Raw genomic sequence first — 18341 nt, forward strand, 5'->3', positions numbered from 1 at the left:
AATAATAATAATGTTATAATTACTATTATTATAAACTTTTCTAATTATGTTTATCAGTCTCTATCAAATTAATTTATTTTGAAAATGTTATTTTATTTATTTGTTATTCATATTATCTTACATGTAGGGTCTTTACATATGGTATTTTGTCACTGACCTCTAGCGGTCGAATAAATACATAGCAAACTCTTCTGCCAATCAGCGTGTACTTTCATCAAAGCTCGTCTGTCATTAGAATGTATCACTTCGAAATTTAAACACACCATATTTCCAAGACTTTAACTCAATTTCTTTTATTTCCTTTGGTGCTTTGATTTGGTTGTTTGTCAACCTCTCTCTACAAAAGAGAAGCCCGAGTTGTGAGATCAATTTGTTGAGGCAGTGAAAAAGTAATGTTAATGGTAGTTTTAAAGATAAACCGAAAAGTATCAGAGTGAGACATCTACGCTTTTTCTTTCTTTGCTTCAGAAATACGTCGAGGATTTCTTGACTAAAGCATGCAGTTCCACGTGTTGCGAAGTGCTTTATAACAGTAAAATGGGGAAGAATAAAAGGAATAAAACCACGGAGTCCGAAAAACAAGCGGGCAAAGACGGACACAGTCTGAGGTAACTCCAGAAAGTTAACGTTTGAAACACAAACTTATGGGCAAGCTAGCTAGCTAAGCTAAGCTAATTGTTTTTAGCTCTCTCGGTCTAGTTGGGAGTCCGACGGCAGTAGTTTGGGGGAGACAGCAGTTGTTAAAGTGAGAACTAGTGCATGACCGTCCTTTGATAACCAAAACACAAAATGTTCTGTTCTATTTCAGCAAACAGAAAATTAAAGGAGATGGCAAGACCAAGAAAGCCAAACAGGAGGACCACCTCGCACACATCCCCTTCAAGCTCCGAGAGATAATGAAGAGCAAGGATAAGATGAAAACCGAATCCTTGGGGAGCAAAAAGCTAAAAAAGGGTAAGCTGTTAAAGTCCATATCCGTACAACAACCGTACTCATTTTTTAATACATCAACATCTCATGCATTTGTGCCTCTTTATAGCCATCGCGTTGGAGTCTAAACCAGGCGGTGCTCCGGACGGAGACATAGCTGTTCCTCGCTTCAGGAGGGGGAAGACGGAGAGTGTGGGCGCCTATGTTAGGCGCATGGAGAACGAGACGCAGCATGTGCTCTTCCTCACAAATAACCAAGTGGAGAGAGCGCCCGAGCTTGATCCGGACAAACAGGAGCGGTGTGCGGGCAAGGGGAAGTCAGAAAAGAAGAAGGAGTGAGTAAATGATGCCACCTCTTGGTAAACCAGCAAAGCAACTTTTTAGGACAGTTTTCAGGGCTGTCGACACGGACCTATCACCCAGACCATATTTTATTATTCTAATGCTATGCGTATCAAGGAAATGTGAAATTATAATGTGTTGCAGTAACTTCCTTCTAAGCTCTCTGTTCTTGCTGCAGCTGCTGTAACTGAACCAGCTGATAAGGATGACCTGCTAGGATAGATTCAGTAGAAAATATAAGTGAATCCCATTGTGGGTTTTTTTGCACACAGAGGCTGTTGTAACAGATTCACCTATAATGATCACTTGGTGACTTCAGCAGTCTTACTTTTTTTACGTTTGGGACAGAAGTTTACGATTACAGATTGAGGCCTTGTGATTTTTTTCCCCCCGATGATCTCCTGACTCTAGAGATTATTGCTGTTGATTTATTTTTTGCTACCAAAACCAAACCTGTGGACATCGTTCGTCGCTGCAGGTATTCTAAAATGAGACTCAACAAGCTACAGCAGAAGAAGTTGGACAGACAAGAGGACAAAATAGAGAAAGAGCTGTTTGTGGGTAAGAGGTACATGCATTTTGTCGTGGTGTACTTGTTGGCTCTCTAGTCCAGACGAGGCACGCATTATGGTGCTTCTAATTTATCTGCCGTATCGGTTTATTTATGGTATTTAAGGCCAGTAGTTGAAAGTCGAATATGTGGTACATTACACTTTTAATAATTTACAAACTAACACTATCAGAGTGACACCAGAAAGATTAGGTAAAGGTCATCTACTAGTGAATTTTGAAGAAAGTGTCTATGTACTTTAAAATAACCCAAATAGCTACACTCTGTAATTTCACTGACTTTAATTCTGTAATAGTCGGTGGTTCCAGAGTTACTAGGGTTTCTTTGTAGTAGAAATTTGCTTCCTATGATTTTTTTAAAAAATAGTAGACTATGGTTACAGCAAACAGGCTTAAATCAGAGGCAACTGGACTCATTTTTTTTCTGAAAGCGTTTCGACACCTACCCAGGAGTCTTTGTCAAACTCAGGTGACTCAAGTGCGAGCCACCAGAATTGACAAAGACTCATGGACAGGTGTCGAAATGTTTTCAGAAAGAACTGAGCGAAAGTCCGGTTGCCTCCAATTTAAGCCTGTTTGCTGTTGAGATGACCCGGATAACTGAGAATTTGCACAGGCATATTTTTATGGTTCTTTCCGCATCTGTGACAAGTAAACGTGATTAATGACCAGCTATAATATTTAGGGGTAGGAATTAGGGCTTCAACTAACAATTATCTTAATAATCGATTAATCAGTTGTTTATTTTTACAATTAATCGATCAATCGGACTGGAAAAAAATGATTTATTTTCCAAAAATGAACATTTGGAATGAAAGAGCTAACACAAAACACAGATTGCTACTTTCTCAACCCTTTATTTAATCAACTTTTTACCAAAACTGCACGTTTTTAAAAAAAAGAAAAAGGAACACATGCTCTCTGCACTCTTTTAAGGGGGCGGAGCTTGGTGACAGGGAGATCCTGGGTCTGCGTTTGTGATTGGTTGAGAGGATGTAATGACTAGTATTAACCTACAGGGCTAGAATGCAAGAGGAAGGGAATCTGTTATTCTATTGAACTTTTTGTTGACCCTTTTTTTTTTCTATCATGGATATACATTTATCGATCGATTATGTATTGGTATTGAATTATCGTCCTAGCCTAGACAGTACAACTAACATTGTTACTGATGTGCAACGGATGCAGCGTGCATAGAGCTTCTAGGGGAATGCGTCCCTGATCAGGCTTTTGATCCAGGAGAACCAATTAAAAATTGCTTGTTACAAAGTTACAAATGTATGACCCATATAAAATTACAAATCACATTGTAAAAGGTAAAATACATAAAGAAAACACATCTCCAAATCTGATTATTAATGTTGATGCTGTTTATGTTCTTTCAATCAATGCTCAGTTTTGTTGAGAAAAGCCTAATTTCTGACGACTTCAAATCTGTGGTAAAGCGTTCCATAACTGCAGCCATACTCAGAAACATCCATGTCTCCATCTCGATGCCTCAAAAATTTGATTTATATCTCCTAATAATAATAATAATCCATTGACATCTATAATTTTATTCGACACATACATTTATGAATTTATAGTTTTCCTAAACATTTGAGCAAATGTTACAACTGTCTTCCTCCAAATAGCTGTAGTCATTTTACTGTAGTTTGCAGCGATGCTTGCGTCTGTGCTTTTTAGGTGACAATTAACAAGATTTGGATACTGTTTAAGTAATATATGGTTCTTCTTGCATTTTTTTTTTTTTACCATGCTAGAGGTCCCTCTTTATAGATATTTTTAATTACAAATATTTGTTCATGTTTCATTTTGTGGTAGGTAGAAATACAAAAGCAAAATTGGGTGGGTTGTGGTTCTGAGAAAAATTAGTTTAGATTAATCGATTAATTTACAAAATGTCAATGGATTAATAAAATAAATAAAGAAATGTCTGTATTGGCAGGTCTAATACAAATGATGGCCAAACACTGTAAAAGCATTTGCAATAATTTCACTGTAGCCGTTTAGATTTTGGCAGAAAAGAAAAAAAAAATGATAACTCTGTGAAACTGTGCATACATAAATAATGTGTTTCATTTTGTAGATAATGTTCCATTTGGTGAAGTTTCTATGGCCCCACCATCCTTAAGCACCAAACCAAGGAAAGCTCCAATCAAAACTCAGGTATTTGTTGTATCCGTCTTGGTCCTCTCAGAGTTTGTCTAAGTAGTTAAATCAGGTTTTTCTCCTCTGCCTCTGTTATGAAGAAGACGTCAAAGGAGCTGCTCCTGAACTCTCTGCTCGGCCACACCGTAGCCTCCACAGCGAAGCCCTCCATGGCGAGACAGAGACTGATGGAGGAGGAGAGGCAGCGTGCAGTGGAGGCCTATCGGCTGCTGAAGAAACAGAAACAACAGCAGCAACAGACCAGAACTGCCAAGCCTGGGAAAACGCTCAAACCTTGAGTGATGCCTCGTGCCTCGATATAGAGACTGATACAAGGATCTCCAGCAGACTGTTTTAGTAATTTTAGAGCTAACATGTCAGGTGTCTTCTCGCCTGTCAAGAAAATGAGGCTATATTTGCAACCGCTGTACACCACATGTTTGAAAAAAAACACATCATTCACCTGCGATTTCCATAATTACCTGTTTAGTTGGTATTAGGACGCTCGTACAAAGGAGGGACTGATCATGTGACTGGAAAACATGTAAACGGGTCACCGCAGCGGCGTTCTCAACGGGTTAATTATGCTGTCTGTTTACTCATAAATGCTCGTTTGCATTTACAGGGCCAGTAAGTTGCTACGCGAGTTTACCATGCAAATGTTCCATCCTCTGGTCAACCCAGTGCCGTCATGTTCCATGTCATGTATTCATAAAACATGAAGTTTTTTTTTATTTTTATTTTTTTTACAGGAAATCTGCTATCTTTTTGTTTTGGTTCTGAGGAAAATATTCCTGTTGTTGAAAGCTGGTTTTGTACAGCTGCTGTAGAGGGAAAAATGTTTGCAATGGAACAATTTTAAAACCTAAATAATACAGTCTCAAATCTAGAGCTGAATTTAGTAATTGCTAACCTTGACTCAATGTCAATTGAGTTTGAAGGAACATATATGGATTTAAAATGTCCTTTTTAGTATTTTTGGTTCTTCAGAGCTACATCTGGAACTGCTCGCGGTACATTTGGTTTTATTACAATCATCAACTTCATCATATTGGGTCTTATATGAAAGACCAAAACAAAATAATGCAGAATCATAGAGACAAAGGAAAATGAAACATGGTTATCAATGTTTTTACAAATTAAAGTCTGACATGTATGAGCTCCATTTGGATTCACCCCCTTCACTATGATGCCCCTAAAATTAATCTTGTGCAACCATTTTCCCTTAGAAATGACATAAACAGGAAGCGCAGTTAATGGCATGTGATTTACTTTCAGTGTAAATACGGGTGTTCTGTGAAGGCCTTGGAGGCTTGTTTGAGAACGTTGGTTAACAGCACACTGAAGATGAAGCAACACAGCACACCAGTCAGGAATCACAAAATCACGCAGAACGGATCAACCCACCTAAAAAAAAAAGCCGACAACTATTATTTGAGCAATCCACAAAAATGTCCTTTATGGAGGAAGAAAGCCATTGTCAAAAGAAAGTCATAAGTTTGACACAAGTCATGTTTGGGACACAGTCAATGTGGAGGAAGGTGCTTTGGTAGACCAACGTTTTTTGTCTACATCCTCAATGACCAATAATTTACCACTAGAGGTAAAACCTGAGCGGTTAAGATCAAAGCATGTCTGTGTGTTAGAATGGTCCAGACATAAACTCAAATGAAAAGCCATGGAAAGACTTATTTTATTTAACTTTTTTTTATGCAGGCACTTTCATTAAGATCCAATATCTCATTTTTAAGAGAGACCTGACGTGAAATTGGATGCTCACGGTCTACATCAAATCTGGGCTTGAAGTATTTGTAAAGAAGAAAGTGCAAAAATAGCAGGGACATACCATAAAAGACTTGCAGATGTAACAGAAGCAAAATATGGCTCTACAAAGTATTAACTCGTCTGAATAGAAAAGTATTCCAATTTTTCAAATCTTTATTCTTTAAAAAATGTTCAAATTCTTCTCTATCCTTATGGGATTTAACAAGCACGTTGTAGGCTGATTGTCGGGGATTGCTGTTTTACAAGTTTGATCTGCCTGGACCCTCTGAGAAATCAAGTTTTTTTTCTCAGTAATGAAAAAAAAAACATTTCTGATTTGGTCAATAACAAACAAGAGGAGGTTTCTGAAAATGGGCAACATTACAATAAATCACATTAACCTTTGGAAGAACAGCTGCACCTACCAGGCTGGGGCCCACATTTAAATTTGTAATTTGTAGAGACTCACCAGCATGAACAAGGCCTTTGTTTCAATATTGGCCATTGCACAAATCTGCAAGCATTTTTTAGAGCTTAATTTAAAACGTCCTGGATTAAGAAGCAAACACTGGGTTAATGCTATTTACACAACAGCAGCAGTGTTACCAGGTTATGTGGCAGATCTTGCCTTTTCTAGGTCAAGACTTGTTTCTAATGTTCCTCTCGCTGTTGTCAAAGTGATTTGAAAACGCAAGATAAGTGCATTACAGCGCTGACTCCCCAGAGGTGAGCACATCCACCCCTGCTGTGTGCTAGACAGCAACCTGTGGTTTCAGGAAATTTACAGTTGCCGCCCACGCAGTTTTGGACGCCAACACACGTCACTGACCAGGTACAAAACACCTACCACACCCAGAAACTCCCTGCAACCATCTAATGCCTGATGCATTTTGAAACACGTTGCAGTGTTCTTTCTCTAAACAAAATTGTAGTGGTGTATTTTCCAGCACACATAAACAGTTGAACAAGTCTGTGAAAAGGCTTTTTTGTTAACCCGGTCACGTTTTTTTTTTTTTTTTTCTGTGGTGTGTTTATTATCATGTGGTTTAAAAAAGAAGACGGTGCCTCTTTGCATGCTATAGGCACGTTTCACAGTTGACATTTAGTTAGGGCACAAAAGTGTAGCGCCTGTTTTCTACATGGGGAAAATGCTGAGCTGTTGTGCGTTAATGTCCATAATTATCCCATCATTCATTAAACCCCTGCTTCCTGTGATATGACAAGTCTAATTCTTTGCAGAAAAAGAGGCCTATTAGCAAAATCATTTACCACTTATATGTACACGAGGGGAAGCAAGCTCAGAGCACTGGAGGGAAAAGCCTTTCTCAGCAAGGCCGTACAAAGCAGCAGCTTTTGATTTCCAGTTTGTCATCCTTCTAATTTCCGAGCAAGCGCTCACGGCCGCTCGCAGAACGAGAAGGTGGGAGTAATTGGGAGAAATTTAGCCGACTCAGCCTGCTGCTAGGCAGCCTCATCTTCATTAGAAGCTCTGACGTATGAAAAGCATGCGTGTTAGTGTGTGTTTATGCGTGAAAGAGAGACAAATTAATTGCACTTGTCTGTGCAGAAAAGGGGGGGCCAACTCACCGAAAGTCAAAGCAGCTGCAAAGTACGGCTGGTTTAGAGTGTATTTTCATCTAAAATCCAGACCACATGTGAAAATATGTCTGCATTTGCTTCGCACTAAGTAATTATTGTGTACAAGTCTAAATCCATACAAGAAGCCATGCACTCAATTATAAATACATCAATTTCAGTGTGAATGCACGAGTTTCTCCAACCGTTGACATCCCCAGCAGGTGTGGCCCCAGATAAGCCTTATCAGCAGTGGCAGATGTAAATGTCTCCTCTGGCCAGTGCAGTAGCCGGTGTGAAAGTTCCTCTTCCAGTATCTCGCATCATTTACCTGCCCATGTCTCTTTTTGCAGTGCAAACTGCAGACAGTCTCGGTGAGGTGAACTCGATTCATTAATTCAGAATCTATTTTTAAACATCCATCCATTTTCTAACACGTCTATCCCTGTTGGGGTCGTGATGGATGCTGGTGCCTATCTCCAGCTGTCAATGGGCGAGAGGCGGGGTACAACCCTGGACAGGTCGCCAGTCTATCGCAGATTTTTAAACATTGATTTTTTTATTTCTTTTTTTTTAAGGTGCTGCACAGTTGGTAGCACCGTTGCCTTGCAGCACGGAGGTTCTGGGTTCAAATCCTGGCCTGGGGTCTTGGTTTTCAGTCATCGTCCATCATCTCCAGGATGTGCATTATTGTTTGAGGACATTCCAGTTTCATCTAAAACATTTCAGTCGTCGCTCCACTTGAAAGCTTTGATTGCAAAGAAAGGCACAGCAAGAAAGAGTGAGTGATACTAGAGGTTGCGCTTTAGATCTCTGCCTGGTAAAACTAAGACCTAGGAGAGCTATTTTAAATAGACAGAACACATGTACTAAAATAAAGGGCACAATATTTTCATATGTAAATCTTTGTTTGATGTAGCTTTGACAGAATCATTTTCCGTGTAAATGCCACTGTGGCATAGAAAGGACCAGCATTAGACGTTCTAGAAATGCTCTGCAAGAGGATCTATTTCTGATCTTACTGGGTATTGCTTGAATGTTAAAGGATCTTCCAAGGAGAGAAAAAGAAAGCATGAAATCTATGCGAGTCCCTCGGAAGCCAGCGACTCCACTGAATGAGACAAGGAGCTCCGGCCACTTCCCACAGTCAAAGACGGGGCTCTGGCCCGAGGTATCATCCTGCCTTGGTCGTTCTGTGGAAAGGAATGTTTAAGTGACTGTTTTTAAAAGCTATTAAGGACATAAGGTGTACAATAAACATGATCATACTCACCATTGTGAATCCTTTACTAATAAGGGCTAGTTCTGTTGGCTGGTACAAACAGCTTCGAGGCTGACCGTTGTAGATGGCATACGGAGATGTTGGATTCGTGGGTTCTGCTAGACAATATTTATGTATTTAAAACTTCGATTAAGGTCAAAGCAAGGTTATACAGCTGATGTGTTACTCTTTTACCTCTACAGTACCCTCCTTAATCATCAAAACCCCTGGTACAGCTTTGTAAACCACATTCACATAAATAACTCTCTTATTGCGGCATAATCTCTTTTTAACCCGTTAATACTTTGTTTCTGCAAACTACTTTTATCACTATGTCTTTTTTTAGTTTTCTCCCACAAAGTTTTATGCAAAGCATATGCAGGCATCTTTGACCGTCGCTCTTTACACAGTCACTCTTGAAAATGCAGTCATGGGTCCTCTCTTATGCTTTCATTTCCTCAGCTTACCCTGACTGAGACAGGAATAAGGTCACTTTTGTTTTTGTTTATTTGGCCACATGTCCTGGATCATGATCCCATTGAAAGTCCATGTTTTCAGTTTTCTGTCACAATCATCTAGATTTGTATGAAATGAGTTCTGGTGTTTCATGGACTTCATGAAGCAGTCGACTCAAGTTGCCAGGGTGTTTGGAAAAGAAACAGACCCACAACATGACAGATTCTTCACCATACTTAACAGTGGGCATGAAGAAACTCTCCATATATATATATATATATATATATATATATATATATATATATATATATATATATATATATATATATATATATATATATTATTTTATTTTATTTTTTTTTTCAAATTCCCTTATAATTGTAGTTTTAGTAGTAGTAGTATTTTTGTTGTTTGTTTTTGGTGCCAGAAGTGTTACGGAAACGTCACCCATTTTTTCTTATTGATGAAATCTACTGAAATACAAGGCTACTGCAACAAGACCTTTCTAGATCAATGACATCTCTGTATATAAACACAGACTTTGCAATATAAAAATGTTTTGCATAAGTGCCAACATATTAAATGAAACCTAGTCCTTCAGGGTATCTATGCAACAAATGTTGTCCAATAGAAGGGTGTCAGTGATTACATTACATTATACATATATTTAGTAAAAATGACATTTTAAAAGAGTTTTGCTAAACTCCAACAAACATGCAATTTTTTTTGATTATTTGTCCCAAATAATCAAAAAATTGCATGTTTGTCTAAGCTTGTCTTGTTAAACTCTGTGTACTGTACTTTGACCCTGCTGGTGATTCTTCAGTATCATAAGCTTATTCTCTATCCGTTACATATCTGTGTGTTAGTATGTATGCAGTGAGGTTGTATTATACAACTGGTTTGCTTTCAGGTGATTGTGATGTATGCTGTACCTGCTGGTGATTCATCCATATTGAACGCCTTATTCTCTATGTACAGGTTCTGGGGCGCTGGCTCTGGCTCCTTCAGGATGGTGTCATACGTTAGGCTTCTTGCCGGATAAACGTGCCCTCCGTCGTGGGGCTCCTCAAGGTCTGGGTCTGCTTGTGTCAGTAAGCAGATTTCTGGAATTATGTAGAAGAAGAGGAACACCCAGGCATTCGAAGCCACGGTGACAGCCAGGGTAGGATCATCCCAGCTGGGATCACCGGCCACTCTGTTTCCACGGATGTACATGGTGATCCAGGCAACCCAGATAGCTATGGTAAAGAGTCCTGTGACAAGGATGAAAGCACCGTCTCGGCGCCACTGCTTGTGCTTGTGTGATAGCGAGGGAGAAGCCATGAACACAACGCCCACCATCAGAACCATCACGTAAATGAGGGCCAGTACAAAGTCCTCGTTGGCAATGCTGCAGGAGAGGTCAGGGACAACCGTTTGTCCTGGTGGGCTCCAGACCACGGTGAGGACAAGCCATTCGGTGTTGATGATCACCTCAACAAGCCAGAGACCCAGAGCTCCCAGCCACAGCAGCCAGCTCCTTGGCCCCCGGCCGCTCCGCTTCAGCAGGACAAGCCACAGCCCATGCATCACCAAGCAGGCCAGGCAGCCGGAGAACAGTACTCCAAATAAGAACCTCCGAGCAGCACAGCTTGTAGGGTACTGATCCACGATAAAGGCAAAGGTGAGTCCAAAGAGCGCCAGCGTGAAGACTAAAATGCTGGCCTGCAGAGCCACCATGCCCTTCCTCTTCTTGTCTGTCACAAATGGTAACGAGGCCATGAGAATGATGAACAGAATGAAGGAGGTCACCACACCGGCAGCGGCCACAGCCTCGACCACGACGCCCCACAGCGTGGTCAGGTCGCACAGTTTGTAATATATGGAGCTGATGTTGGACCCACATCCTTTTGGAGGACTGATTGAACTCATTTCTCCAGATTTTTTTTTTTTTTTTTTTATCAAAGTGCTGCAACATAAATATTCACATTATTTAAAAATATGTTGTTAGAAGCATTAATGTGTAAATTAAAGACAAATTGCAGTCGTTTTTAAAACATGTTATTATTATTATTATTATTATTATTATTATTATTATTATTATTATAATTATTATTATTATTATTTCTTAATACATTTCATATACAGTTATTACTCACAATGACTGGCATTCATAATTTTATTTATCAAAGATTCCCAAGAAAACCGGTTGCATTGCAAATACTTTAAAGGGTAAATGCCACATTTTAGAGGCAAGAAATATGTGAAGATTAAAAGTATGAAACATTATTTATACACTACAATTGTATTGTTCTTCAAGGCTAATAGGTAATTCTGAAAACACTTTTGACAACACAAACACTTTTGCAGCCATGCCTCTGTCAAAAACACAAAAGTTGTTCTAAATAAGGATCCGGAGATTCATTAGAATCTCTGGATGGCAATGGAAAAAGGGCTCATGATGCTGCTCTCAGATGTCTGTCTTTGACTTTCTGCTCCTCTCTGGATATATCCGCATGGAAACCTTCACTTTATGAACTCAAATTGATGCTACAGACTTTGTCATCGTCACTTTTCTTGCCATAATGTAATGCGTTGGTGCCTGACATAACATCATCACTCTTTGCCAACTTTAAGATGCCTTGCTCTCGCCTTTCTGCTTTAATGCTTTTTACATATCTTTTGGATTTCTGTCCTGAAGATGAATGTAGCTTTTGTGAGCAACAGTACTGAACTGAAAATGAAAAAAATTGCATCAGTAATATATGCCCTTTAATCGACCTATAAAAGTGTTACTCTGTATTCTACAAAGTGACGTAGTGATTCAACCTAATTTAGCTTTACTAATGCCATTTGAATAATTTGCCACAATATGATACTATTCATATCTGTTCCAATATCACCATGCAGCATTTTTACTGAACTGATTTTTAGAAAACCTAATTATCTAATATTATTTGAAATTGTTATTTGGAAATTAAAATGACAAGTATCTCCCGAAATGAAGCATAGATGAATCAACATCTGTTTTTAATCACAACAACAAACTCTAGAAAACGTTCCTAAATATTTACTTCTAAGTCTATACCAACGTAAGATTTTACTTGATGAATCAGTGGCATTTAAACAAAATACTTATAGAATTATAAAGTGTTTTGCTCACCAGGATTAGAACAGTTGGTTCAGAGAAGAAATGTACGTCAACCAAAATAGTTTTCCTTTGGAGTTTCACCAAAACCCTGATATATAGTTATACCTCCTTTTGCAGTCCCTGCTTTTATTTCAGTTGGTTTCCCACTGCACTCCATCCACCTATCCATCTATCCACCACTCCTTCCCAGTCAACCATCCATATCATAATTGATTAACCTCCAGTCCAATTAAAGCTGTAGCTCCAAATGTGTAGCATTCAGCGAATGCTCTGCTCTTCCAAATGACCAAGCTCCAACCACTCCACTCCTTTATCCGACCTCTGTGGTGTTTGCAGCTTTGCATATTCTGTGAGATTAGCGCCCGGCCTACTTTTTTGTTTGAGGCTGCTTACATCAAAACAATGAGACCACTCTCCTCTCACTTCATGTTCACAGGGTGCAGGTCGGTGATTATTTAAGATGGTGACCTGTTTCGTACCCAGACAGCTTACTTGATTAATGACTTCTAAAAGTTGAGTATTTAATATTTGGGTAGTTCTGTGCTAACTATTTGAGTTTTTTGTTTTTTTTTTTTTAATCATATGTTGTTAGGTACTTAAAGCTCAGTTTTAATTCAAACAAGTGCACTCTTAAGCCCACAAACTTCTCCTTCCTTTCTTCTAAAATGATACAGGAGCCAGACTCAGTAACAGAGGAGATGATGTGTGTCAGACCAGAGCCACCTAGTGGAGCATATTATTATTGGGTATTGTGCTGTGTGGGATATTAGTCCATTTATGCTGCTGTAATGTATAAAAACAAGAAAAAGGGGGGAAAAACAATGGCCTGCATCTCATCATCTCTAGATAGCATTCCATTATTGTCATTTAGCTATTATATGTATGAGTTGTTATAGCTATGATATACCTATGTTCAACATTTTGAGATAGTACACCCTCATTTTAATTCAGCAACCCCATAAGTATGACACTTATTTCATCTTGATGGAAGTAATGGACATCTAATATTAATAAATAAGTATGCTTTAACCATCGATTTTGAGTTTTCTGTCTGCAACACGAGAAAAATATTAAATTTACTTGACAGACCTTGCCTTAAATTCGTTGAAAAACAGGCAATCTACAGTTCAACCTATATTTAAACTTTTTTTTTTTTTTGTTTGCTGCAACAGAAGCACGAATCATATACCTCGTGATCTTCAAATGTCTCTGGCTTGTTCAGATGTCATGTAGTGTAATCTAACGCAAATAATATAATATAACTTTGCTTGTTTTTTTTTTAGGTACTGAATGTATTCCAACAGGCTGCATGAGGACCACAACAGAGAGTTCAGCCAGAGACCGGGGAAATTCCAGATGCATAGTTTGCACATTTTGCTCAGATGGATGCTGAGGTATAAGCCCCGCCCCCTTTCTCTGTGATGCCTGATGGCACACGGCACGCGAGCCTGACTGATTGGCTTTTGCAATGTGAAGGGACAAAATCACAAGCAACACAATGGAGGGATTTGTCGTTGAGTGTTTATCACGGAACTCTAATCTGAAAGGGGCGTCAGGGTTTTTATTAATTTTTTTTTTCTCTTTAGTGTTTGTATTATATACAGGAACAAAAAAAAAACAGCCATATTGGAGAACACTGCATAGGTGCCGTGTTAATTTTCACACAAATACACACATTAAAGTGAATCGTGAAGAGGATCGAGGCTTTTGGCTGACTGTAATGGACTGTAATGGCCAGCTTTGATTTTCAAGGACCAACTGTAAATGTCCTGCTGGAACCTGTTAAACTGTTGCAAGAATAATTACCAGGCAGACAGATGGGTCCAGAATAACCAGTAAGCTCCACCAGCAGTACAGCCTAAATCATCATCATATACTCAGTCAACACTTATGGGGAAGAAGTGACAAAAAATATATATATTTTAATGTTTTAAGCAGAACATAATAAATTACAGCAAACAAGTTATTGAGTGATTAAAGAAAAACAGCACCTGGGTGCTCCAGTTACACACTTGCTAATTTGATACGTATGTCATTTATGTGCCTATGTGGCATTTACAAGTGGGAGACATGCAAGAAAAAAAGTCAAATGAAAAACTTCAAACTGATATATTTGTTCCACTTTAAGTTCCAAAGGGGATGTTTATCCTCGTTGTCTTTTACTTCAAGCCTTGGAGTCCATGTGTTCATCCTGGGCTGTGGATCATCAGTCATGATCAGCGTTAAAAACAGAAGTCTCGACCCCTTCCATCTGAAATGCTTCAAATGTCTCAACTTCTTATTCTACTCTATCTGAATTGTATTCCTGGGGGGAAAGTCCCAGATCGGAATATTTCACAACCCCCCGTCGAGTCTGTCAAGGGTCCTTTTTATCCAACCTATTACCATCTAATGTAGAACCGATTACTGGATCAATGTGTGCTTCGGTGCTTTTTTTGTCTCTCTTGCTGTGTCTCTGCTCTGTCTTCTGTAACCCCAGTCGGTCGAGGCAGATGACCGTTCATACTGAGCCCGGTTCTGCCGGAGGTTTTTCCTTCCCGTTAATGGGGAGTTTTTCTTTCCGCTGTCGCTTCATGCTTGCTCAGTATGAGGGATTGCAGCAAAGCCATGTACAATGCAGACGACTCTCCCTGTGGCTCTACGGTTCCCCAGGAGTGAATGCTGCTTGTCGGGACTTTGATGCAATCAACTGGTTCCCTTATATAGGACATTTTTGACCAATCTGTATAATCTGACACATTCTGTATAATCTGATTGAATTTGACTTAGTAAAGTGGCTTGAGGAGACATGTTTCATGAATTGGTGCTATATAAATAAAATTGAATTGAATTGAATTGAATTGAATTTATGAAAGCCAACAAATCACCGTGAAACTCAGACCCCTGTGTCAGTGCTTTTTGTTGACTTTTATTCTTGCTCTCTAGTCACACAATTTGTGTTTTATGAAGTCTGACAGGGGAGTTTAACATCTTTTATTGCTGCTAATTTTGACTATAACTGTACAGATTTCAAAAAGAACATTTATCTTTAGCTATTTGTTTTAATGAAAAGTACAAAATAACTTATGATGTAAAACTAGAGTTTCACTTTGTTTTTTTATTGATTTATTTTATCTTGCTTTAAAGTATAGCTGCACAATATTACAGAAACATGATGTTTGTTCTGTTGGTATGATGCATGATATATGTTAAATATATCATGATAAATGTTGCAGTGACGATATTGATTGCGACTAACACCCATTTTGCTCGTTATCACTTTCATTTTCCAGCAACATGATGTTCCCGTTACTCTTTCTTAGCTGTATGATGTTTGTCACTAGGGTTTGTATGAGGTGTGAGCATTACAGGCAATGGAAGTCCAGCCAAGTGGCCAAATATTTGATTAGTAACAGTTTTAACAGTTCCAATATTTCATCCAAGCACTCCTTTTGCGATTGTGACATTCGTCACTGATATTGCGACGATGATTGTGATTTGATAAAATGCTTTACTTCAAAGTCTCCAAAATCCTTTAACTAGTAAGCTGTGCCTCAAAAGAGTGAAGTTGCTAAATGTATTTTAGTGCATTATAAGCATGTTGAACCACAAGCATGTGAATAACTGGGATAGCTAAAATACATTCGCTACAGAGACAAATTAAAATGCAATATTTCGGCACACTTGTTTACGTGATGTGCACAAATAAAACCTAGATATTCTACACATTTGTTAAACTGGTTCAGTCCTATGGAAAGTATGTTCTGGAGATGAAGTCAACGAGTGCATTCCCTCGGGCTTCAACACAAGCGTGAGGTCATCCCCATCCCCTTTACTCTGGCATTTGGCCTGTACTTAACATGTTTATACTGCATGATGGGGCCTCCTGCAGGGCATTGATCTCTATCAATGCTTCTCATCCCGAGGGGTGCTCTCAAAGCATCCAGCAGCTTGTCAATCAATCCCTTTTTTTTTTTTTACACGGTGGTCCAGTTAGATTCATGCTTGGATGTACAATCAAAAAGGGGGTGGGGGGGGGGGGGGGGGGGGGGGCATGTGACCTTAGTGAAGGGCATTCCCTTCACTAAGGTCCCTTCAGATGCTTACAGAGTGGATCTGCATCCATTGTATAAAACAATGACAGCTGGATGATGCTTGATATGATTCTGTGCTTTGTCCATGTTGTCCATTTTATTTTGTTACTGTAGGATTCATCAGGGCATATAGACGCAGCTGCATACATGCTCCCCTTTGAGAACACATGCGGTTATTCATAGCAGCGGCTCAGGTTTGTATTTTCAGCCTGGCAGCCCCCGGGGCGTCAACACAACCCAAATCACCCGAAAACAATGCCTCGCTCTGTCTTTCTCAAAGTAGGTAGATCTATTTTAAACACGTTTTATAATAAAACCATGAATGGACTAATGGCTTGGACAGACATATTGACTTTTCTTTCAGATATGAATTCAATTATCTCCTTTTTTTTCAAGCAGGTTTGGAAATACATTTTTACTACTGATGTATAGAAACATGTGTTGTTCTCATTGTATTTGATAACTGATACATCATTGCATGCGGTTGTAATATAATTTTAACATCAACAAATACCCATGGGAGGTTATTAATACACAAAGTAAATATTAATAGTGCCAGTATTGATCCTCATCGTATTTTAATAGTTACATGAAGCTGATGTGGAAATCATACAATTAATCAGAATAAGCACAGTGTGATGAGGCAAGTTTTCTTTTTATTTATGACAATGCATTTTATTAAGTTCAAAGGCTTTCAATGCAACATTGAGTGATAAATGGTATTAAATGACACAAAAGTCCCAAAACACAACTTACGCTGCACCTACTTTGTCTTTAAAAGTGTTAATTGTTTCTATAAAATATAGTAGAGTAGTAGAGTGATTTACCACCCCCCCACGACACCTCCCAACAGATCACCTCCACCTCCACCTCCTCCTCCTCCTCCTCCTCCACCTCCGTGACAACTCTTTCCATACACGAGAGAGATGTTAACAAACTCTTCAGAAGACAGAACCCCCAGAAAGCTGCTGGACCAGACTCTTTCTCTCCATCCACTTTAAAGCACTGTGCTGATCAGCTGTCTCCAGTGTTCACAGACATTTTTAACACGTCACTGGCGACATGTCACGTGCCAACCTGCTTCAAATCCTCCACTATCATTCCTGTTCCCAAGAAGCCAAGGACCACAACACTTAATGACTTTAGACCCATCGCTCTGACCTCTGTGGTTATGAAGTCCTTTGAGCACCTTGTGCTTTCACACCTGAAATAAATCACCGATCCCTTCCTGGACCCCCTACAGTTTCCCTACAGACCCAACAGGTCTGCAGACGACGCTGTCAATTTGGCCCTCCACTACATCCTCCAGCACACAACCCATGATTGTGTGCTGGGTTGTGTGCTGGAGGAGTTTGTGGATTTCAGCTCTGCCTTCAACACAATCATCCCAGCTCTGCTTCAGGAGAAGCTCTCCCAGCTGAGTGTGCCTGACTCCACCTGCAGGTGGATCACAGACTTCCTGTCTGACAGGAAGCAGCACATGAAGCTGGGAAAACATGACTCTGACTCACAGCTCATCAGCACTGGTTCCTCCCAGGGCTGTGTTCTTTCTCCTCTGCTCTTCTCCCTGTACACCAACAGCTGCACCTCTAGTCATCAGTCTGTCAAGCTCCTGAAGTTTGCGGACGACACCACCCTTATCGGACTTATCTCTGATGGTGACGAGTCCGCCTACTGGTGGGAGGCTGACCATCTGGTGACCTGGTGCAGGGAGAACAACCTGGAGCTCAACGCTGTAAAAACAGTGGAGATGGTTGTGGACTTCAGGAAGAACTCAGCCCCAGCTACTCCCATCACCCTCTGTGACTCCACAATTGAGACTGTGGAGTCTTTCCTCTTCCTGGGAACTATCATCTCCCAGAACCTAAAGTGAGAGCAGAGCATCAACTCCCTCACCAAGAATGCCCAGCAGAGGATGTACTTCCTGCGGCAGCTGAAGAAATTCAACCTGCCAAGGACAATGATGGTGCAGTTCTAGTCCTCTATCATTGAGTCCATCCTCACCTCCTCCATCACCATCTGGTACGTCGGTGCCACCGCTATGGATGGACAAGAGCAGACTGCAGCGTGTCACCCAGTCTGCAGA

General features: G+C 39.8%; 2 protein-coding genes across 4 annotated transcripts; one reads left to right on the top strand and one right to left on the bottom strand.

The window, feature by feature from the left end:
* The first annotated feature begins 444 nt into the window (after window positions 1–444).
* ccdc137 (coiled-coil domain containing 137) lies at window positions 445–5158 on the top strand. 2 transcript variants are annotated; one of them, XM_012871074.3, is made up of 6 exons: window positions 445–608; window positions 809–954; window positions 1040–1265; window positions 1751–1833; window positions 3932–4011; window positions 4098–5158. In XM_012871074.3, the coding sequence occupies exons 1-6, from the start codon at window positions 538–540 to the stop codon at window positions 4290–4292; spliced, it is 801 nt and encodes a 266-aa protein (XP_012726528.2). In that variant the 5' UTR covers window positions 445–537; the 3' UTR covers window positions 4293–5158. The 2 variants fall into 2 exon arrangements, with proteins under 2 accessions (XP_012726528.2, XP_012726527.2); XM_012871073.3 differs by having other exon boundaries at window positions 446–608; window positions 4095–5158.
* A 3063-nt stretch (window positions 5159–8221) lies between these two features.
* Window positions 8222–10994, bottom strand: LOC105931991 (G-protein coupled receptor family C group 5 member C). Of its 2 annotated transcripts, none has more exons than XM_021320740.2 (3): window positions 9985–10994; window positions 8606–8709; window positions 8222–8525 (listed from the first exon to the last, which is right to left on the bottom strand). In XM_021320740.2, the coding sequence occupies exons 1-3, from the start codon at window positions 10961–10963 to the stop codon at window positions 8412–8414; spliced, it is 1197 nt and encodes a 398-aa protein (XP_021176415.2). In that variant the 5' UTR covers window positions 10964–10994; the 3' UTR covers window positions 8222–8411. The 2 variants fall into 2 exon arrangements, with proteins under 2 accessions (XP_021176415.2, XP_036004010.1); XM_036148117.1 differs by having other exon boundaries at window positions 8606–8712.
* Window positions 10995–18341: the final 7347 nt, after the last annotated feature.

This window comes from Fundulus heteroclitus, chromosome 16 (genome assembly GCF_011125445.2).
Source record: "Fundulus heteroclitus isolate FHET01 chromosome 16, MU-UCD_Fhet_4.1, whole genome shotgun sequence".
NCBI classification, from domain to species: domain Eukaryota; kingdom Metazoa; phylum Chordata; class Actinopteri; order Cyprinodontiformes; family Fundulidae; genus Fundulus; species Fundulus heteroclitus.

What these genes read in the sequence shown, in the direction of transcription:
- ccdc137 (XM_012871073.3), top strand. Translation starts at nt 538, where the DNA reads ATGGGGAAGAATAAAAGGAATAAAACCACGGAGTCCGAAAAACAAGCG. An exon ending in AAAGACGGACACAGTCTGAG is followed by an intron (nt 609 to 808) that starts GTAACTCCAGAA and finishes GTTCTATTTCAG; the next exon opens with CAAACAGAAAATTAAAGGAG. An exon ending in AGAGAAAGAGCTGTTTGTGG is followed by an intron (nt 1,834 to 3,931) that starts GTAAGAGGTACA and finishes TTCATTTTGTAG; the next exon opens with ATAATGTTCCATTTGGTGAA.
- LOC105931991 (XM_036148117.1), bottom strand. Translation starts at nt 10,963, where the DNA reads ATGAGTTCAATCAGTCCTCCAAAAGGATGTGGGTCCAACATCAGCTCC. An exon ending in TATGGATGAATCACCAGCAG is followed by an intron (nt 8,713 to 9,984) that starts GTACAGCATACA and finishes AATATTGTCTAG; the next exon opens with CAGAACCCACGAATCCAACA. An exon ending in TTAGTAAAGGATTCACAATG is followed by an intron (nt 8,526 to 8,605) that starts GTGAGTATGATC and finishes TCCTTTCCACAG; the next exon opens with AACGACCAAGGCAGGATGAT.